The sequence below is a fragment of the Triturus cristatus genome, unplaced genomic scaffold (genome assembly GCF_964204655.1).
Source record: "Triturus cristatus unplaced genomic scaffold, aTriCri1.1 SCAFFOLD_299, whole genome shotgun sequence".
NCBI classification, from domain to species: Eukaryota; Metazoa; Chordata; class Amphibia; order Caudata; family Salamandridae; genus Triturus; species Triturus cristatus.
In genome coordinates this window covers 523,897-547,190 of record NW_028187496.1, presented here as the reverse complement: position 1 = coordinate 547,190, position 23,294 = coordinate 523,897, and the positions used below count along the sequence as shown (strand labels likewise).

Genomic DNA, 23,294 nt, shown 5'->3' with positions numbered 1-23,294 from the left:
GCCTGTTCAATGTTATGACAATGTGTGGGATTTGGGAGCCGTGAGTTTCTCTATAAATGAATCTTTGCAGAGGCAGTTTCTTTTTTTGCAGGGGAAATGTTTTAAATTGATTATTTTCTCACAGACTATAGTACCCTCATTTTGAAAGAAATACTGATTAAGTAGTATACCAGAATTTATTATTACCATTTGGTAATGTCCTGGTTGAAAGCAATGCCAGAGAGTGATCAGTCAGAATTGGAGAAATGGCTAAGGAGATTGCTCTGCGACCAGTTCCATAGAGCATAGGTGAGTGATGGGCCCTCCTCACCCCTTTTGAAAGCGGGCATCTCAGGCCCTCTATAGAAAAAAGGATGACGTTGCCTGAGACTTCCTTCCCCCACTATGTTGAGTGTCCTGTGCACCTACCTAGATTTAGACCTGCAGAGTGCACCCTCCCACTGCTTGATCACTCATTTTGTTTCAGATTTATGGCTCTCAATGGAACGGGAAGGGCCTAATATGCCCAAAGAATCCTCTAAATGTTGCCCCACCTACTCAATAGTGATATCTGTAAAAAGCACCGTTGATCTTGTTTGCCCAGAGCTAGCCGGGCCTAGCCCCGGTAGAGGTTGCCCACTTGTTCACTTTATTGGGGGCAGGATAGAGGAAGATGGAGGGCAAGAAAGAGAGAAATCTCATTCCCGAAAGCCACCCTGAAGAAATTCAGGGTGGCTTTCACTGGTCTGAAGTCAGCATATGTGACTAGATTTGGTCAGAAATTAAACAAGAAATGGTTTAATATCAGACATTGGGTGGCAATTACCTTTGTACTTCTCATGGAGAGTAAATTAGCCCACGTGCAAAAGAGCTACTAAATACTGCAAAAAATGTTTTTTAAAATATGCAAACGTATGACTTGTTAGTTCTTTTAAATTCCTTTTGTTATTCAATTTTATTTAGAAATTAATAGATTTTAAAAACAATGTTGTCTTTAAAGATTCACTTGAAGGACAAGAAGCGTTTTGAACATGCTGACAGAGATGGGGTACCTGGGCTGAATGTAACTGAATTCACAGATTTTGAACACCCTGAAGAGACCGAGCACATGACGGTAATGTTTGTTCCATCTTCACACTGGCGCGTTGCATGAACTGTGTCTGTGGTTTCATCTCACATTCAGTCCTGGATGACATGAAGGTGTTCTACATATTCTTTTTTTTAAAAATAAGTTTTATTAACCATAATTCTCAGACATAATACAGCAATACATTTTGCATTATATTTCACATTGGTCGCCATAACATCATGGATGTATACCATATGTTATAACGGAGATGTGACAATAAAAAACAGCAAACATAAAAAGAAAATCAATAGATGCAGAACTGGTGTTATGCAGTACCATGTTCCCACTTACAAATCCAATACTGTCAATTGACATGAATAATATAATAGTGAAACATTATAGTTGACACAGTGCTGTCCACTCAATGCTAGAATCTTATACCGCATCCGGGTGTTCTAACAAGTAGCATGTAAGCGGGGCCCAGAGGTTTTTAAGTCTAGAGGCCTCTGGCAGTTCCTCTGCATAAGTGTCCAATTGTTCTTTACAATAAACAAGCTCTTTCAACCACTGTCCCACCTTAGGTGCTGTTTTCCCACCCCAGTGTTTAGCAATCATTCGCTTCGCCAGTAAAGTAGTGACGGCTGCAATGCGCCTGTTGCATGGCTTGAACTCTTTTTTACCAGACCCAGTAGGCATATTTCGGGTGAGCATTCTACAGTTTCCATTATAATCCACGTGAGTGTCCGGGTAACATTCATCCAGAAGTCATTAATAGAGCTACATGGCCAAGCCAAATGTGTGAAATCTGCCCCATCCTCCCCGCATCTTAGCATCTAGTATCCTTGGGCAGCCCATATATCTTCAATCTCATCGGGTATAATACATTTGATTCAGTAATTTAAAATTAATTATACGGAGATTACAGTTGGCCGTGAGGCGGCCTGTCAATGCACAGCATGCTACCCAATCCTCCCTGGTCAGTGGCAGATCCAAATGTCTATCCCAATTGTCAAAGGAGGTGGAGCTATCTGTTTCTCTTTGGGAGGCATTATACAGCTGGGTAATAAGCCCTTTAAATTGCCCCGCTGTTGAAGCAATTTGTAATGCTTTCAGCATTCTCGGCTCCTCTGGGAATCCTGGGTCTAGGACCCTAACAGCTATTCGCAGCCTGGTGTAAACAAATCCCTGCATCGCACTGTATCGGGTCCCCGCTGTGAAGTAATTTAGGGATAAAAACTGTCCATTTAGGTACATGTCCCGCCTTCTCACGCGTCACCGAGATATCTGGGTGTGCTTCAATCGGCATGGCAGGTGCATATACATTTTCATATCCTGCACGAGTATCCAAGACCCTCCATGCACCAACGGTGCACGCAACTGTATAGAACTCTTTCTTGTTTCCCAGTGTTTTGTGTTGTAGTACCATAGCAGTCAGTGGGATCAGATGAGTATTGTCCGCCTCCACCGACAAGTGTGGCAGGTAACGCTGGGAGAAGTGCCAATAATGCACAAATTGGGCTTGTTCACAGAGATAATATAGATGCAGATCTGGGGCTTCGAAGCCTCCCTTTTCAAATGGTAAAGCTAGTGTTTCCCAGCTACATCTCGGTTTTTTACCTGCCCAAACCAGTCCCAGTAAACATGACTGCATGGCCTGAAAGATAGCTCTATTAAGTGGTAAGGGGATATTCACCAACAAATATAACAATTTGGGGAGAATTGTCATTTTGGTAGCACCTATGCTGTCGGCAAGGGACAGAGGGAGGTGGGGTCTATCTAGCAACCTGATCACCCAGTTTTGCGATCACACATCCATAGTCCATGCCGATTACAGTTTCAGGGTCCCTGTGCACCCAGACACCCAAATATCGCACAGGTTCAATCGACTAAACCAGCGGGAACTCCAACACCAACACTTGTGCATTCTGTAAGGGGAAACACCGTAGACTTGCTCCAATTAAAACCAAGGTCTGAGTATCGCTTGAAGCAGACATACTCCCAGGATGCTTGTTTCCGGTCCAGGGAAGACATGGCTTGGCAGTTCGAGCTGGACTGTTACCATGTGGCACAGGGTCAAGACTGATTTGCATATAGCTATGTCTGAACTGGGGTGGCGAAGTGAGCTAAAGAACGATGATGGATTCAACCCAGATCTGTGACTGGGGGTGAGTGTCTGAAAAGGTTCAGCGCTCCATCCATCATCTCCTTTTGTTTGCTTTGGCCCATGCATATGCACATTCAAGCTCACATATCTTATCCTCCAACATACGCAGCCTGGTTCGTAATGACTTTAAGACCCCGGCCTGGGCTCCTATGCAATCCTTGCGAATATTAATTTGAAAGGCCTCCCACAGAGTCCGAGACTCCTCAACCGTGCCCTCATTCTCCACAAAAAAGTTGGCGATAGCGGACCCAATCGTGGCACGAAATACTTGATCAAGCAATGACGACGACTGTAGGCGCCATTGGAATGCTGGTCTCGAGAGGGTCGGTACGGCCAACTCCAAGAGCACAGGGGCATGAGTAGAAAGTGTCTTGGCAAGATGGCGGACCGACAAGGTCCATGCACTAACCTCCTTGGATACCAGCCAGTAGTCTAACCTGGACCACAAGCCATGCACAGTGGACACGAACATTAGGATTGCGGCTGCGCCACACGTCGACGAGGCCCTCCGCCTCCATTATTTAACTTGTCATCTGTGCAGCATGTTTGCCATGCCATACCGTATTGGCGGACCTGTCCAGTTGCGAGTCTAGGTACACATTCAAATCGCCACCCCAAATCACCGCTGCGGAGGGCAACGCCGCCATTCGCCTCCAGATATCATTATAGAACGCGGGGTCATGCACATTAGGAGGACCACAGGAATTTACAAATAGAAATCTTGTGCCTCCCAAGCAACCCTGCAGTGTGAACGGGGTCCCCTTCCTTATCAGTATCAGCACACCTCTCGAGTATGTGGAATATGACAACGCAACCCTGACCACAACCCAGTGCGCTCCCACATTCTGTTCCGTGTGTTTAGTGAGATGTGTCTCCTGTAAGAAAGCCACTTGGATGTCTTGCCTGCCTAAATATGCCAGCACCTTACGGATCTTTTTTAGGGTTATTGAGGGCACGCATATTCCATGTTAACAATTTAATGGTACTACCGGGGCTTTTCCATACTTATAAGTGACCTGCTATTGCAATTATTACAGAGGTTTCTGACAGCACTGCATGTCGGATCTACCAACGCATGCGGCCTGCACTGCACCTGTATCGAAGCATAAACAAACATCCCTCCCCTCACCCACTTAAGCACCCTCAACTTGTCAAAATCATCCCAAAAACTAATTAATATAACCCACAAATAGAAGTGGGGTACACCCATGGGGGAACACCAGAGTGCAATCAACCTCCCAGATGAATGGGAGGTGGCCGAACACACACACAGATATCGCTCATTAGCCATGTATCCATACACAGGAGGGCGCGTGTATATGAGGTCCATGGCAACCGTGGTATTACAATACTTACGCACCAATGGGAAGCAGTCATACGGAATCAACATTGTTCAATCATCCCCCACAAATACGAATACCATTAGGCTAGGTCTCTAGCAACAGCTTCCACCCCAAATTGCAGTTATAGGACCTAAATAGCCACAGTAGTTCATGCAGAACAGCGGCCCTCAGTCCTCTTCCTCCTCAAGAGTTCCAGAAGTGTTGTGTCGGCTCCGCTTGAGTGATTTTGCGTAGTCCGTAGCACATTTGGGTTAGTAAAGATTCTGGCTTTACCTTCTGTACCAATTCGCAGTCGAGCTGGATATAACATGGCGTACAGGATATTCTCTGCAATTAACAGTTTCTTAACCATCTGAAATTCCCGCCTCGCCGCCTGGACCGTAGCAGTGAAATCCGGGCAAAAGGCCAGGCCATTTCCACGAAAATTGATGGTGCCTTTCTCACGGGACATGTGCAGGACTGAGTCTTGGTGCCTATAATTTAGCAGGCGGGCAATGATTGGCCTTGGCGGAGTGCCTGGACGCGGGCGGACAGCTAGCGAGCAATGGACTTTCTTGACGACCAGCATAGTTGACAGGTTCTCTGTTCCAAAGATCTCACGGAGCATTTCGTCAAAATAGGACTCTAGTCTCCCCGTGTTGGTTGATGCTGGCAGGCACCTGATACATAGGTTTTTGCATCGTGACCTAGCCTCATGGTCCTCGTTTTTCGCCTGGATAACCGCGAGCACCTTTTCCATTTTGAGGGTTTTGATGCAACATTTTGTAGACTGTCCTCTGCATCAGAGATGCGCTTGTCAGCCTCTCCCAATCTAGCGCCATGCTTATCAAGTTTCGCTGACATATAATACATTCTGAAATTGAGAGCATCAATTTTGCCTTCTGTGGATTGCAGGCTGCTTTACATAGCGAGGAGAGTGGCTTCAAGTGATGTTGTACCCTCAGAGGGGGCGTCAAGCTCTGAGTCTGATGTTGTCCTCGGCTGCGATTTGCCAGGTTTCCGCAGCTCGAAGGTGAGACGAGACTGATTCTTGTCTGATTTACCCATTTTTTCCGTATTAGCCACAGTTGTACGTGTGGATCGCGTCTCGCAGACCAACTTTACACCTTGCAGCGACCCTGGCCCAACAGGACTTTTACACCCAACTGGGGACCGCACCAGGCACAGCAGGTTCCCAACCAGCTCAGTAGGCAACTGTAGTGGTTTCCTATTACATATGCTGCGTCAAAGGCAGTTCAGTGATCTTCCAGAGTCCCACTTCACGCTGGACCGGGAGCAGGTAGGTACTCCCCGATCCATCCACACCTATGCTTGTTTATTTTCTTAACATGGCCTCACTGGGGGACAGGGGACCATGGGACACCCCATGTAGAGAGCGCCACCAGCGCAAGACCCTCCTGCCGATGTGACTCAAACCGAGCCGTCACACCAGTTTCTGTAGGCCTGGAATGTCTTGCGTCGTGCATCAAACCTCACACTGGCCCTGGGACTTGTCTTAGGACGCCACAGGAGTCTCCTAGGAGCGGCTTCAGTAGCGCAGGCCTCTAAACTAGCCTGCCCACGGCCACAGGGAAGCTCCCGCAGCTGCTGCCGTCACTGCCTGGGGCGCAGCCTCCCGGCAGGGAAGGCTTCCCAGTGGAAATGACGCCACCACCATTTCAAGCTGATATGTATGGTCCGCACATCCGCAGCGCGCCGGGGTCCCACGAGGGCGCAACTCTGATATAGGTTTAACGTGGCGCAGGGATCGGGACGCAGTACAATACCTTGTCTGCTGGGCGAAGCAGTTTCACTCTCTGGGTGGCCACCTCCGATCAGGCCGCTTGTCCGCTGCAGGCCGCACTGGCTATGTCCTGTTCAACTGGTGCCCAGCAGGCGCAGTCATTCACAGGGGCCATCTGTTCACATAGGTCCGCTCTGCACTTCCGCAACAGCCCGATCCTCCAACTCCCGGCCGGGGTCTCCACCGGACCTCGCGGCCACAGCGGTTAATGCGGGGTCGAGGTAGTGGGTATCGATGAAGGTGGGACCAGGGACCATCCACTGCACCGCTGCAGCTCTGGATCTCGTCGCCAAAGAATAGCCACAACGCTCACTTAGCTTCAGTGCGGGGTGTCGAGTCGCAGGCTTCCCACAAGTGCCCACAGTCCATGCAGGCCCGCACAGCACCTCCTCAGCAGCCCCACTACCATCTCCCCACAGGGGCCTCTACCGGCTCACAGAGCCGCCATGTTGCAATTAGGGCTGCGGCAGCAGTGATCTTCAACTGTAGGATTTTGAGCGGACCGCCGCTCCACCGCCGGCACTAATCCCACCACAGCGATTCGGCCACGATGGAGGCCAAATTTAGAGCAGGATAATGATCGGATTGAGTGTCCGGCCGGCAGAGCTGCACTAAAGAGCAGCCATCTTGCTGTGCGCCCTCTACTGCCCCCATAGATATTCTTTAACTTGTATTCGATGCATTAAATGAAATATTTTCAAATGTCCGGCATCATTTGCACAGATGGTGAAAGTGCTTTTTAAGTTTGAATTGTGAAAGTATGTCATGTTCTGTGAAAATCGTGAAAATCTTTCGGACTGATTATGACTTTGGCGCAATTGTGCTGGCTCTCCGCCGGTGCGGCTGCTCCAAAGCCGTGCAAAGACCGCCCGCCTGATTACGAGTTTTTCTCGTGCAGGCGGACGGTCTTTTCACCTTTCCCATACCAGTGCCAGAAAAACAGGCACCGCAATGGGAACGGCAAAAACGTTCTGGCACAGCATGGACGGTGATGGCCATGTCATGCTGGAACTGGGAGGGATAGCAGGCAGGGGGACATATGTTGTGCCCTCCCGAATGCATCCCCATGACGGAGGGGGCATGGGGCCCTATAGGGCCCCCCTTTTTCCTCACTTCAAGCCTTTTCATGATGGGGAGCCCGCTGTGTAATGGCTGGTGGTGGAGGAACTCGTAATATGCTCAGCGGAATGTGCCAGTCCCGCTCAGCATGTTACATTAAGCCTCCGCTGCTCCACCGCCTGAAGACCGCCGCACTCGTTATCAGCCCTTTCTTTTTCTTTAGCTTTTTCCACTTTTGTGTAACAGATACTATTTAACTTCAGTTGCAGGAAATATATTCAGAGCAGTAGAATATGTTATTGTGAATCATTATAAAAACGTAATTTCTCAGAAAATGTAGTTTAAAAGTAGATCATTTTAAAGTGGTATGTGCTGAAACTCTAATCATTATGTATGTATTTTTGATTAACTTTCTATCTTTAAAATTCATGCTACTTGAAGATGGCTATGTCTTTTGAAAAGTCCAAGGATGACACAATGTTTATGTTAAGAAGAAGGCGTTTATTTACCAAAGCAGCACGGTGTAGCCTTCCACCATATATCATGGATTGTGTGGGTTTTTTGTGTATACAACTTCATTCATAATGTTACATAGGGACTTATTTTATAGTACATTGTACGGTTTGTACTCCATCAGGATTCTCAGTCGCTTTGATGGAGAACCCGCATTACGCATTTAGAGATCTCTTCCCGCCCTTCGGACATCTCTTGTTATTGACAGGAGCCGCCTTCACGGCTCAGGCCAAAGTGGTAAATGTTTGATGAATGTCACTGTCAAATTGACTGACGCTCGTCCAAATTTTAACATATTTTAGCTTTTTAGAAACTGACTCCCAACCCACCCCCACGATGAGAGATGTCTCCCATGGTGTTGGGGGTCACTTAAGTGTTTTCACTGTTCCTTAACCCTGGTTTTACCCCTCGGTGATAGACAGTGACAAATAGTCATTCGCCCACCCAATCTAAATTGAGCAAGTGGTCAAACAGCCAAAACTCCAACAACTCATACTTCTTGTCAGGGCCATATGAACACTATCTCTGTGACAGAGCTAGAGTAGGCTCTGTTGCCGAGATACTAAGGGTTCACCCACCTGTAAATCAGATTGCGAACTAAGCATTTGACAGAGAGAGTACTCCTTGCTGTTGCAATAAAGTACCCTCTGCCAAACACTAAATCAGGACCAAAGTTTTTCCTCGCCAAGACTTTAAGCCTTGAAGACTCAACACAACTTTATAAAAACAATGAAATAAACAAATGACATCCTGCAACATAACCTTAAATACAGTTTAAAAAGGATGTTGAAAACAGATGAGATTAGTGAAGGTTGTTTCAGTGAATTTTCTGGTGTAAAGGCGAGGGGGGCTCCAGTACAAGTACTAAGAGGATGGTTAACTTGTATTTATTCCTTCTTTCCAAGATGTTTCCTCCAAACTGTTGATATGATATCCGAGAGTCTTTCAGTCCTTCTCTTTACAGAAGTTGATATCTATGTTATAAGAATGGCTCATTTAAATAGTTTTTGTGTGAATGCTGTGTTAGGTTTCCAGTACCGGTTCAGTGAGTGTGTATGGATCCCAGGACCGGACTGGCCGTAGCGAGCACCGGGCAATCTCCCTGGTGGGCCGCATGGGTGGGGCCCGGTTTTGGGCCCCTGGGGGCCGTTTGCTGCAAAATCGGCCCCGTAACAAAATCGGCCGAAAACCGGCCCTGGCAATGAGCTCAACGGCAAGCACTTTGCCAGGGCCGGTGTAATATACTTCACATGTGTTATATGGGGAACGAGCTCGTGTTGCTTGTAGAGCTCGTGGCTTGTAACTTGCATGCACGTGGTGAGGTTACACGCGCATGCTGTTTGATGTTATTTAAATGAGCATCACTCGAAGATGCATTCCCGTGCGTCTAACCTACTTTCTGAAGTATGAACGGTGTCAGTGGACAGTTGCCGTTCGTACTTCAGATGGGGAGGATGCACTCCAGTTCTGTGTTGGTGTTCACTTGAATAAAGCTTCAAGATCAACTTTCTTCGATCTACTTTGGATTTATTTCATGCTTTAATACATGAACATCTACTTTACAGCCGGTTTTGGTTCCCAGTCCGGCCCTCATGGAACCAGAATGGTTGGAGAGCTCTACTTAGCAGAAACAAGTTATAACAGAAAATAATGCCTCGGGATTGATCCACAATATTATTCAATAAAGAGGTAGATTAGTTATCTCTTTTTGTACAAGTTATTTTTATAGATAAATCTAAATATTTAAATATTTAAATCCTATGTCAAAAAAGGGGAGACCAGCACAAATATATATATACACTTTGACTAATAAGTGTCAGAAACAATCATTGCTATTTTATTTTTTGTAATATATATAACAAATTCTACATATATATATACACATATTTATATTTCATATTTACATTTTACACCATGTCTCATTGCCCTACTAATTAATCTGGATGCTTTCAATACTTTGTCACAACCGCATTCCTTAATGATGAAGATCACTCTTTTAGAAAAACTCGAAGGTTTATCTGTTCAACCATATATTCATAGAGTATTCTTTGTATCTATATAATCATATTTGAATTCATCTGAGTGTCTTCCAATTATATGTCGACGCGTTTCAGCCGTAATAATTTTAGGCCTCTTCAGGACTAGGGCAGTTGAATGTGTAAATTCGAAATTCAACCTAAAAATTAAATACACCTTTTTTACTCGATATGTACAACATGTTATCATTATTTACATATATACATTCATGGGAACCACAAACTCGTGTGTCAAACAAATGTTCGAATATTTATGTTAAAGTATTTGTCTGAAGAGGCGTCCAACCACTTAGTTAACACACCATATATTGTGCCTTTGTTGCAAAAAGAATAGTATATTTACAAGTGGCTCAAAATTAAAATGTGCTCAGAGAAAGTACTAATTTAATGTGTTCAGGCATGCACAAACCGTCACCTATTCGCAAAGACTACCACATGTGGCTATATCTAATTGCCTCACTGTCTCAATCACTAGAAAGATATCCCTATATTTCGCCGAATAAGTTCCCAACTATTTAAGGCAAGTTAGTGTAGTAGGATGTATCTCTTACCTACTGGTCATTACTATTTATCAGTAAAATACTTTACTCACTGAATGAAAGCCGGGAGATTCGTAGTGCGAACTGAAATTCTGAGGTGGGCTTCTCTTTGGAAATATATTCTTTTATATTTTATTCTTTTTTTTACCTAATACAAAAAACATGTGGAAACATCTATTACTTATGTGTGTAATATAATATTTATACATTCAAATTTAAACCTCTGGAACCTACTACTCATACCTTGCACTTTCTGATGCGTATGTTTTCTTTCTCTGCTACTGACGATTCTTTATTGGCAACATCACTATCGACCAACAAAAGGGAAACCAAATAATAAGTCCATTCCCGCTTAATATCTCTAATGTTCGCGTTATATATTTCTACAGCATTGTCGTATTTAAGTACCTTTTTTCGCTGCGAAATAACGCTCTTGCTTCTGTCTTCTTCTACCACATATTCCCCTCAGTGACGAGTTATTCCTGGTGACATCACTCTACATAGATAAAGGGGAAGCTCATTTATTCAATCGACTTTCACTCGATATGTCCAAGGTTCACGTAATGTCTTTCTATAGCCTGATCCTATAAACATACCTTCTATTGTTGGAAAATAGAGCTCAACATCCTCTCTCCTTCTACCGCGTACTTCATTCGGGTCGCCGCGCACAACGCGGAAGTAGGTCTCCATATAAACTCGATGGTATTAGACACTAAAAACGGACCAATGTGTTCAAATGGATGTCGAAAGCGGACTACTATTTCTAAAGGCTGTCGCGCCTCATCACACAATTAAACGTGCAAAGGCACCTAGACAACTCCTTATTGTATGACCAAATATCTAAAGAACTGGACCAATGATCTCAGTGATCTAATCTCTTGGTATAATAGGGTACTTCTTTATATATCATCAATGACAGTAAATTATCTTTGATAAAGGTATCTCACATAGCGTTATCTACACAGAGCGTTATCTACACAGAGGGGATATCTTCTCTTATCAATATTTCTCTAAATAACTCAATCCACACCTGTACAATAAACAAAACTAAAAAGGTGATAGAAAAGAAAAAGAAAGTAAAAAGAAAGTAAAAATAGTTGAGAATCCAAAAATTAATTTCTTATGTTAGTGATAGTGCCTTAATACCCATTATTGGAACGCCACTCCTTACATTCTTCTGATCCATATTGTCATTTTCTCCATACAAAGGAAACCAATTTATTGTAATAGTGCCCAAATCTCATCCCTGTCATTAAGGCCCCTTACAGCAGTATGGTATTTCTCAATTAATCTCGCTTCCAATCTGTTTAGTTTAATTTGCAGGTTCTCACTTTTCTCATTTCCGATCACACATAGAACGGACCACTTTATGTCATTTTCAGAATGATTTAAATTTTGGAAATGCTGTACCAAAGGTGCTCCCTGTACTTTGCATTTAACCCTGGATTTGTGTTGCAGTATCCGTTTTTTTGGGCTTGTGTTGTGTGGCCTATATAATATTTATTGCATGGACATTTTATGCAATAAATAGCATTCTTAGAATTGCAGTTCGAGAATACTCTTTGGTAGTGTATTTGACCATTGATATTTAGCTGTTTGGAATCTTCAGTTAAGTTACACGCCAAACAGTTCTGGCATCGAAAATGTCCCACTACTGGCGGTAGACTCAATAAGGTTCTTAAATCTTTTTTTGTGTTCTCTGTCGGTCTTGCTGCTCTCACCAGTTGTTGTCTAATATTTTTTCCTTTCTTAAAAGCAAATAGTGGTTTGGAAATTCCTAGATGTTCTACTATTTTCCAATTTTTTTGGATAATCTTTTTAACTCTGTTTGCTTTAGGATCATACGTGAGTACACATGTCAAGGGGATGTTTTTGTCTTGTTGTTTCGGAATTAATAAAGTTTCCCGTGGTGTATACCATGCTCGTTTAAGGGCACCTTTCACCAACTTTTTAGGGTATCCCCGAATTATCAGTTTGTTTTTAAGTTTCTCAGCATTGGAGAAATAATCCTCTTTGTTGGTGCAATTCCTCCTAACACGGAGAAATTGCCCATATGGCAAGTTTTCTTTCAGCGTGCGAGGGTGGCTACTCCCACAGTGTAACAAGGTATTCCGGTCTGTAGTTTTAGTATACAGACTTACCCCTAGTTGTTCCTTTTCTTGTTGCACAAATACATCTAAGAAATTTATCTTAGCACGGTCCTTAGACATGGTAAAGTTGAACTCTACTGTTCTCGAATTTAACCAATTATGGAAGTCTAGCAATTGTGTTTCATCTCCATTCCAAATCATGAATATGTCGTCTATATAGCGACACCAAAACCCTATAAAGGATTTAAAAGGGTTGGTGTCGCTATATATCCATTTCTTTTCAAACTCTGCCATGACCAGATTTGCAATTTCTGGCGAAAAGCTACAGCCCATTGCTACTCCTGAGACTTGCAAATACAGATTTTCCTTGAAATCAAAGAAGTTATTTTTTAAACACAGGTACGCTAATGATATTATAAATTCAGTGGGGACTTGATGGGGCTGGTCTCTTTGGTCTAATACATGTTTCATCACTGCCATTGCCTCATCTTGGGGTATGTTTGTGTATAATGATTCGATGTCAATTGATACCAAAAATTGTTTTTCCATGTCATAGGGAAGTCCTTCTACTTTTGATATCAAATCCATGGTATCTCTGACATACGATTGTGTCTCCTTGACTAAGGGAATCAAAAAGGTATCAATATATTTGGCCAGGGACTCCAAAATTGACCCACAAGCCGAAACAATGGGCCTTCCTGGTGGATTTATCGTAGATTTATGTACTTTTGGCAGGACATATATACTCGGTGTTTTGGTTTTATCACTGTTTAGAAAATCGAATTCATTTTGACATAACCAACCTTCATCAAGCCCATTTTTTGTAATTTCCAGAATTTCTAATTTCAATTCCGATGTCGGATTAGTTTCTAGTAATCTGTAATGTAAAGGGTTAGATAGCTGCCGCACTACTTCCTCATCATATTTTTTGGTGTCCCAGAGTACAATTCCTCCCCCTTTGTCAGCTGGCTTGATTATTATTGCCGGATTTTCTGATAAATCTTTCAAAGCTTTCATTTCTTGTTTGCTACAGTTAGCATTATAAAAGATCTTTTTGTTTTGAAGGGCATCCAATTCTCTCAAGATTTGTTCTTCAAATACCAGAATTTCTGCTGGAAGGAGTACGCTTTCTGGAATATCGTTTAATTTATTTCTCAAACCACTGATGTTAATTTGTTCCCTCATTTCTTTTTCTAAAAAGAAGGCTTTTAGTCTAACCTTTCTCAGGAAGTGTAAAACCTCTGTTTTTGTATCCACAGGGTCTAGTAGAACCGTGGGTACAAAGGACAACTGTTTATATAACACTGATAATTCTGTGTCTGTTGGGGTGTAATTGGATAAATTATAGATCGGTATGGTTTCTAGTATTTCTGACCCAATTGTATTTATCGTCTGTAGGTTCTCTTCCGAGTTCTGAATGGTTCTGAATCTGGGTTCTGATATTGATCCGGGGTCTGGTACTGACCCTGTTGTTGATATTGGCTCACTTGAGGATTGTAACCACGCCATCCTGTTCCCCCTCCTCTGTTTCGATACCTGCCTCTGCCAAAAAAAGGTTGGGATCTTGGGTATTGGGGGTACGGACGGTAGCTACTAGACGACCCTTGGTCTGAATCAGACGAGGTATCTGAAAACGTAATAAATTTGGTTCTTGATCTACCTCTATATTGAAGATTTAGTGAACTCGGATTATTTTTCTGGTAAAAGTCCTCTTTCAAATATGGATAAATCTCCTCTAGTTTAAATTTTTTTATATCCCTTGCTACCTTGGTAGTTTTTTGATTTATAGTATGGACTTTAAAATCAGCAATAGTTTTTTCTACTGATTCTAGTAACGTCTTAGAGTCCTTAATAGTGGTATCTCCTCGGATTTCTTGTTCTAGTGCCTCTATTTCCCTTAGTTCTTCGTCATTTAGTCTTAAGGCTGTTTCGATTGACAATGCCATCCAATCTCTAGAGCATTTTGTTCCAACCCCTCCGAATCTACCTAAGTATGCTTTGTCTGTGATGAAAATAACTGGGATATTTCTTACTTGAAGTCCCACTGGAATAGTATTGTTTTTTAGATGTTCTAACAAGACTTGGGCATGTAATTGAGTTCTAATATTCTTCTTTTTTAGTTGTTTTAATCTTTCTATTTTGTCCACATTAATGCTTTGTACTACTGCTTGGTCCCCGCTTAACAAAGATGGAATTTTGCATAAGGCGCTGATTTCTTCTTCCGTGTAACTTACTATAGGAGGTTCTGACATGACAACAAGTGTATATCAACGAATGGTTTTACACAAAGTTCCCATAAATGTATTACTCCATAAACTAGCAATATTGAGTGCCGAGTCAACCTTTGACCGGAAATATATATCTTGTTCTCAATTATTTATATGTAATCAAACTATGTATATGTCTTCTTTCTCCAATTACCCTCACACTTCACTAAGTGTAATGAAAACCTTTTAAGAACTAAGGGGGTTTACCCAATTAACCCTTTGGCATCTGGGTGATTAAACAAGTTATAACAGAAAATAATGCCTCGGGATTGATCCACAATATTATTCAATAAAGAGGTAGATTAGTTATCTCTTTTTGTACAAGTTATTTTTATAGATAAATCTAAATATTTAAATCCTATGTCAAAAAAGGGGAGACCAGCACAAAAATATATATACACTTTGACTAATAAGTGTCAGAAACAATCATTGCTATTTTATTTTTTGTAATATATATAACAAATTCTACATATATATATACACATATTTATATTTCATATTTACATTTTACACCATGTCTCATTGCCCTACTAATTAATCTGGATGCTTTCAATACTTTGTCACAACAGCATTCCTTAATGATGAAGATCACTCTTTTAGAAAAACTCGAAGGTTTATCTGTTCAACCATATATTCATAGAGTATTCTTTGTATCTATATAATCATATTTGAATTCATCTGAGTGTCTTCCAATTATATGTCGACGCGTTTCAGCCGTAATAATTTTAGGCCTCTTCAGGACTAGGGCAGTTGAATGTGTAAATTTGAAATTCAACCTAAAAATTAAATACACCTTTTTTACTCGATATGTACAACATGTTATCATTATTTACATACATATATATTCATGGGAACCACAAACTCGTGTGTCAAACAAATGTTCGAATATTTATGTTAAAGTATTTGTCTGAAGAGGCGTCCAACCACTTAGTTAACACACCATATATTGTGCCTTTGTTGCAAAAAGAATAGTATATTTACAAGTGGCTCAAAATGAAAATGTGCTCAGACAAAGTATGTGCTTTGAGAAAGTACTAATTTAATGTGTTCAGGCATGCACAAACCGTCACCTATTCGCAAAGACTACCACATGTGGCTATATCTAATTGCCTCACTGTCTCAATCACTAGAAAGATATCCCTATATTTCGCCGAATAAGTTCCCAACTATTTAAGGCAAGTTAGTGTAGTAGGATGTATCTCCTACCTACTGGTCATTACTATTTATCAGTAAAATACTTTACTCACTGAATGAAAGCCGGGAGATTCGTAGTGCGAACTGAAATTCTGAGGTGGGCTTCTCTTTGGAAATATATTCTTTTATATTTTATTCTTTTTTTTACCTAATACAAAAAACATGTGGAAACATCTATTACTTATGTGTGTAATATAATATTTATACATTCAAATTTAAACCTCTGGAACCTACTACTCATACCTTGCACTTTCTGATGCGTATGTTTTCTTTCTCTGCTACTGACGATTCTTTATTGGCAACATCACCATCGACCCTCAAAAGGGAAACCAAATAATAAGTCCATTCCCGCTTAATATCTCCAATGTTCGCGTTATATATTTCTACAGCATTGTCGTATTTAAGTACCTTTTTTCACTGCGAAATAACGCTCTTGCTTCTGTCTTCTTCTACCACATATTCCCCTCAGTGACGAGTTATTCCTGGTGACATCACTCCACATAGATAAAGGGGAAGCTCATTTATTCAATCGACTTTCACTCGATATCTCCAAGGTTCACGTAATGTCTTTCTACAGCCTGATCCTATAAACATACCTTCTATTGTTGGAAAATAGAGCTCAACGTCCTCTCTCCTTCTACCGCGTACTTCATTCGGGTCGCCGCGCACAACGCGGAAGTAGGTCACTAAAAACGGACCAATGTGTTCAAATGGATGTCGAAAGCGGACTACTATTTCTAAAGGCTGTCGCGCCTCATCACACAATTAAACGTGCAAAGGCACCTAGACAACTCCTTATTGTATGACCAAATATCTAAAGATCTGGACCAATGATCTCAGTGATCTAATCTCTTGGTATAATAGGGTACTTATTAATATATCATCAATGACAATAAATTATCTTTGATAAAGGTATCTCACATAGCTCTACTTAGCAGAAACAGCCTTGCAGGAACAGCCGTTACTCCGATGCTTGCCTGGCCATATAGGCGAAGGTCTCCCAAGCAGTATGAGTGGGAAGGAGTGAATGGAGGGGAAGGTATCATGGTGTATCTGAGATTTTATGTTCTCGCTGCTTGAGAGTGTGGATGTTGGACTTGAACTCCACTTTGGAGAGACTGAGATAGGTTAGTTGCGGATCAGAGTCTGAGATTTCATTTTGAGGTTTAACTAAATTGAGGTGCTCTGAAATGCAGAGTTCTCCATGAGGGTTGCCTTGACTGTGGGAAGGACCAGAGGATAAGAGTGAGAAGTTAATCTTTGATGTCTAAATGTGATCCCTGTATTGCTCATCCTGGCCCCAAATGCCCAGCAAAAAATCAACCATTTGCAGAGCTGCTTCCTAGAAACAACATGATACAGAAGTTGTATTGTCACCTGTAGTAGGTGGGAACCGTGGATCGAACACCACAGAGCTTAAACACCCAGAAATTTCCAGGACTCTGGGATTGGTATCTTGTTTAGGTCGCATGTGCAGGTGTTGGGTCACTGAGGGGCTATGGCTAATCACTGGTATAGCTTATTCAGCAAAAGGACATTCACATGCCTTTGTATTTATCTGTCCTGCACAGAGCTAGGAACAGTACTATCCATATTGCAGATGGACTATACACTGGAGTTCGTACTACTTTGACCTGTCCCTTATCTATTCAGTGTCTTCTGCCTGGAGGCAGAATGAAAAGCATTGCAGCCAGTTCATCCCTTACAGCGATATTGTTAGATGCCCACATCCCAATGCATCGAAAGGGGGCCAGGTGTGGGCTGCCCCTGCTATGTATGAATAAAAGCTGTATTAGCTAATTTGTTAGATTCCATTATTTGCAGCACGTTGTGGAATGTTGGGCTTTGCAGTATGTGCCCAGGTTCATCTGAAGAATGTGAGCAGTGGACTGGTTCACTCTAGCACCACTGATTACCCTCACCTGTGTCCTATGCAGCAGTGACCCCTTTTTTTCCCCTTGTGTTTAAGAGAATACCTGGCCCTATAATGAAGAAGAACATCAGGGAAGAAAGGTAAGCAAAGCACTACGCATCCAAAACCTGTGAGGGAAAGGCAGCATTCAAATAAAGAACATTAGCGTCTAGTTGAGATAGTTGGAAGCATGGCCCAACCAAAGTGATCACTGACTCTACAGCTAGTGTACTGTACATGGGACTTGCAAATCAATTTGGGAACTCTGAGGTTTCATCAGAGAAGAGACATTCAAAAGTCACAGCGAGGAACATTGTCTACCACCCCTCCTAGTTGAATTTCATACCATTCTGTTCAAATGGGTTCTGAGTCTGGGTCAAAACATTTAATTTTCAAACAGAATGCAGCCTTCAAATTGGGAAACACAAGTGGAGGTGTCTTTTCTAATGTATTCTGCATCATAAAGCATTGACTGTAAACCCATGAAGCCACCACTCACTTCAAAATATGATCTGGATAACTCCAACTGGATGTATGACAGTGAAAAAGTGTTCTAACATACATATTAATTTGCCTTTTTTGCCAGAGCCCAGTGACAGAATCTAAAAACCTTGCCTTATGCCAGTATCTGGTAGTTTGTTTTCTGGCTACGTAATATCCTAATGTTATACCCTAAAGTACTAAGTTGACCATAGGCAAGTGCCCCAGGTGTCGGACTATGAGGCCCAGTTATTGAAGGCCAACTTGGAAGACTTTACTCCCCCTGCAGAGATCAAACTTATATGGGAGCATTTGAAGAAAATTGTCTTTCGTCTAATGCAGGGATGTTAGAAATCAAAGGCTGTTTGACCACCTGGGATCCAACAGATCTGTTCTCAGATGTATACCTTTATCAAGTACTTTATTTCTCAATATTCAGACCACCATCTTGTACTTCTATGATTGTAGGCAATCATCATAAGGCCAGGGCTCTCATATATACCATTGTGGAGCTTTTTTGTCACTTGATAGCCTAGCCCTGTAAGAAAAGCAGACTGAGCTAATCTTATCAGAAAGACTGTCTTCTCTGTTTTTTTGCTGTAATCAAAACTGAGTACCCATACCTGTCGGGCATAATTTGCTGTTGTCTGTTCACATTATCTTTCTTTTGGAATATGCTACATGTTGTGAAGGAGAGCGGCAGGATGAAAAACTTAGTGCGGTTTCAGTTAATTTGATGTCTTACTTGTCCCAAAAAATTCACCCAACCATTTATACTTACTTATGCTGTCTGTTAGCATTTAGCAGCATGGAGTTAAAACTAGTGAAAAAATGTAAACCATTGGTGATGTGGTGAGGTAAAGAAGAAGCTATCACATCAGCAACCACCAGCCCATGTGCACTCCTGGAATTTTATTGAAGCATCCTTTTAATAGGATACTTTATGCCTGATTTCATACTGAGCTGTAGTTTTCAAGCACTTTGTGAAGTTCAGAAAGCATTGGCTCACACGGTGAATTAAACCCTCATCTGTGATTGATTCCTCGAAACAAAAGTTGGAAGCTACTTAAACTCTGTTGCTGCTGTGGGACCTGACTAATAGCCAAGTGCGTACTATATATAGGACTGTAACAAGACATCAGTCATTTCTATATCATGTTTAAGTGACCTCTGCTTCTGTTACCAACATAGCTTCTTATTGCCAGAAGTGGTGGTCATGAGTGAAAAGACAGTCGGGTATGTAAGTGAAAGACATCATCAATGTAAGTGACACAGTCAACTCAAATTCTTTACTTGTCATATAAGAGCTGGCTGTGAAAGCAGATCTGTTGGGCATGCAAAGAAATATGATTTTAACAATCACCTTTAAATGTGATGATCTTAGTTATTTTCTATTTCTTTTCTTGGTTTTTCTATAGTGCAAACTAAACCCTACAGGAAGAATGACAGAGTGCTTGATAAGAAGATAGTGGTTGATACAGTATTGTTAAATGGTATACCGACTATAGGATACAGTGCCCGCTGATTAGCTTGGCTAAAATAAAGTAATTACATTAGAGACTCAGTTAAAACATACATTTGATCAGATTTACAAAGAAACAGTGGGCCATTGGCCTACATATCTATAGAAAAAATATATTTTTTAAGCATTTCTTGAATATTGGAAAAAATAAAGCAAGATTGACCTGTGGGGCATTTCAGTACTTGGTGTATTTCCGAAGGAAGTTTGCTTGAGAGTGGGTTTTTTCTCTTCTCCGTCCTTTCACCAAACTTCGAAAGGTTAATTGATTAAGTAATGCGACAGGTGTAACGTTTTTATTAATTTGTTTTGTATTTTAAACATTTTCAGTTTGTCTCCTAATGAAAGTTTTAATAGGAATACATATAACATTCAATGTTTATGAATCATCTTTCAGGATTTTGTCATTGATGGAGCATTAGAAGAACATGATAAAGACGGTGACGGATTTGTAAGTTTAGAAGAATTCCTTGGTGATTACAGAAGAGACCCAGGTAAGAAAAAAAGTTAGAAATTCAACATACCATTGCTGTGTGAAATGAATTATACTTGCTTCATACAGAACATTTTGGGTTGATTTACAACAGCTAAATTACATCATAATCATTTCTTCAGTTTTTTTGGTGGAATACATAAAAATCCTGAGACAGTGCAAGGACAGCCAGTAAAATGATTTATGTCAATGCTTATGCCACACCCGAGGCTGCAGTGGTTTCCTGAGGGATAATCTAGGAGTTCAATTGCAAATGTACTTTACTTTTTGTCTTCACATGAAAAGTCTTTTATTAACAGATGATGAGTTTTACCTTTTACACACCAATCGTAATCAACCCCAGTAGTTTACAGTGCTAACTTACTAGGCAAATTACTTGTGAAAAACCATTTGAAATGGCTAACCCCTGCCCTTAGCCGGGAACACCCTTCCTCTCCTACCCCAACCCTAACCTTCAGACCGTGGATTATTGCTAAACCACTCTATTTGTTATCTTCTTAGGTGTGACTTAGGGTCAGAATATTCTTAAAACTTCTGAATTTGTGTTTTAGTATTTGGGAACTGTTGAACTGCTTTAAATGGTTTAACAAATTAAGCCTTTCATATTTACTGAGAGAAGGATTCAGAGATTCCATGACTAAGGGTCTCATTTAGGGTTTGGAAGGAACTGGCAATCCTCCAGTAGCTGGAGGAAACCCTAAATATGAAATGGCATGCTTCAGCTGACTTTCTTCCACAATAACACCCCTATGGTGGCGGAATATTTAGGATTTCCTTCTGAAATTGGAGGAGTTTAAGTTCACACTAAATAAATGAGGACTGTATTCGAAAATGTTGAAAACGGCCAGTATGATTAATCTATGTTTTGTGCTTGTGCTTTCGTTTGATTTGGGAAACCAGTCAAAGAAATAGAGCAACAGTTTAATGTGGCTGCTGCAAAAGCCTTGTGCTACCATTCGGTCACAGGTTTTAGTCAGAATAGGCCCTTCCATCTTTTGGCAGTTGATATAATAAACATTACTGTTTGGAGTCAACCCTCACATATTTTATCAGCACTTTCTGGTACAAGCTTAACTATTCTCTGATATCTGTTTGCAAGCCATCACAACTTTCACCCCTAGTTCAATATTCACAGATTAGCACTCTCCTGAACAGAAGGGAACTTTAACTTTGCTGCTCACTAGAGGAAGGGGAGGGTGAGTCCTAAGTATTCTACTGTTTCAGACTGTAATAGAAAAAATAGAGCCAAGCACTTGATTATGGAAAGAACAATCTGCTACCAGAAAGCAATTATTCAACCCAAAGGGGATCCTGAAAGGGCCCAAAGGCCAGAAATATTTTTTGTGTTTCATTTGAATCTGAATAAGAAAGTACAAATTCATGAATTTCAAAGAGCGCAAGAATTGCCCTTTCTTTACTAGTGGAATTATGTCGGGCTGGATCGGGGATTCCTATCCTTCGGGACTCCCTAAGAACAAAAGCCTATAAATTGTTCTGTCAAAACCAACTTACCCTGAGCACTCCCTTGCTCTGTAACTCACTTTATTGTGTTTGTTTTATGTTCTGCACTGTCAACATCACACCGTGCACTAAACGTATTTTTAGATAGATTATGAATGTATTAATGGATTCTGATGACTGCTTTCCAATGTAATATGTTTTACATAATAATAGGAAAAACAAGACAGCACATAAAGGCATATCCGGCGGAAAGGTTCCTTGAGAACCACTATTCATCTTATTTAAATAACTGTTAGGCTGGTGCAGTTATAGTTTTTTGTCTAGAGCTACACAATATTCAATCATATTCTAACCATACAACAGTGAAGGAGAGGTTCCCAAGGACATCTAATACCCAACATAATTTTGTTGGAGGAGCTGTGCATCTTTTATAATACTTCCTTATGTTGCCAGCCGGGTCAACAAGCTCAAGCTGGGCAGAACTCAGAGACTTGGGCACACCTTGCGAGAGCTCATGTTGAAAAAACATAATTAGTCATTTAAACCTTTCTTGACATTGAGGGCTTTGATTTCAAATCACTTATTGCAAAAAACTGAACATTCAAAATATAGGTAGAAAAAAACTTGTCGCCAAGGGTGTCAAAAGATTTGTCATTACATTCAGCAGACACAGAGCATATCTAGGAGCTTCTAGAACCAGCATCTGTACTTTCTCTTGGCAGAGGGATAATGGCTACTAGTTCCAATCGGAGAATAAAGCTTATCATCTATGGCCTAGTTCTAACCGGAAGTCCTGCTCTAGAACTAGTGACTGAAAACAATGTAGGAATGATAATCTAAGTAAACCAAAAGGGTTTCTCAACCATCTAGCCCACATAGGGTTCATACACTTCACACAAATTATGTTGTGCAAACTCTGAATCCCATATTCTACTTTCTTTGTGTGATCCGTTCCATCTAGTGTTTTGGATTGGGGGGAAAAGTATTGGATGGAAATGCTTGAATTCGTTGAAACCACTAGTAATTATTTTGAGGAGATTGCCTACCATATTTTTTTTGGTTATGTTGTTCATTACAGAAGGGGGCCTGGGTAATGCAAAATCAGTCTTGATCCTACTGGAGTATTCTAGAACTCAAGGCTGGCCTTATATCGCAGCTAATGCAGTATACCGAGCAAACAGTGGTGGGGGGATGGGGGTCAAAGTCCAGACATTCTTGACGAAAGCACAAATAATCTTGACATCTGATCTAGACCTGCCGATCACAGCTGTCCATATTCTGATTTGAGGAAAATGTGAAAGCAGATACCTTAAATATATATCTGGAAAAGGAACATAGAGGAGCCATCATTGATTAAGTTCTTGCACATATCTTTGGTCAGTGCTGGACCACA

At 41.4% G+C, this 23,294-nt stretch overlaps 1 protein-coding gene across 1 annotated transcript in view; it reads left to right on the top strand.

The window, feature by feature from the left end:
- The window catches only part of LOC146771122 (reticulocalbin-2-like), a 136,462-nt gene that overhangs the window by 58,724 nt on the left and 54,444 nt on the right, over nt 1–23,294 (top strand). The window contains exons 5-6 of the mRNA XM_085640331.1: nt 980–1,093; nt 20,345–20,441. Coding sequence (XP_085496457.1) covers nt 980–1,093; nt 20,345–20,441 — 211 coding nt within the window. The remainder of the gene's footprint in view (nt 1–979; nt 1,094–20,344; nt 20,442–23,294) is intronic.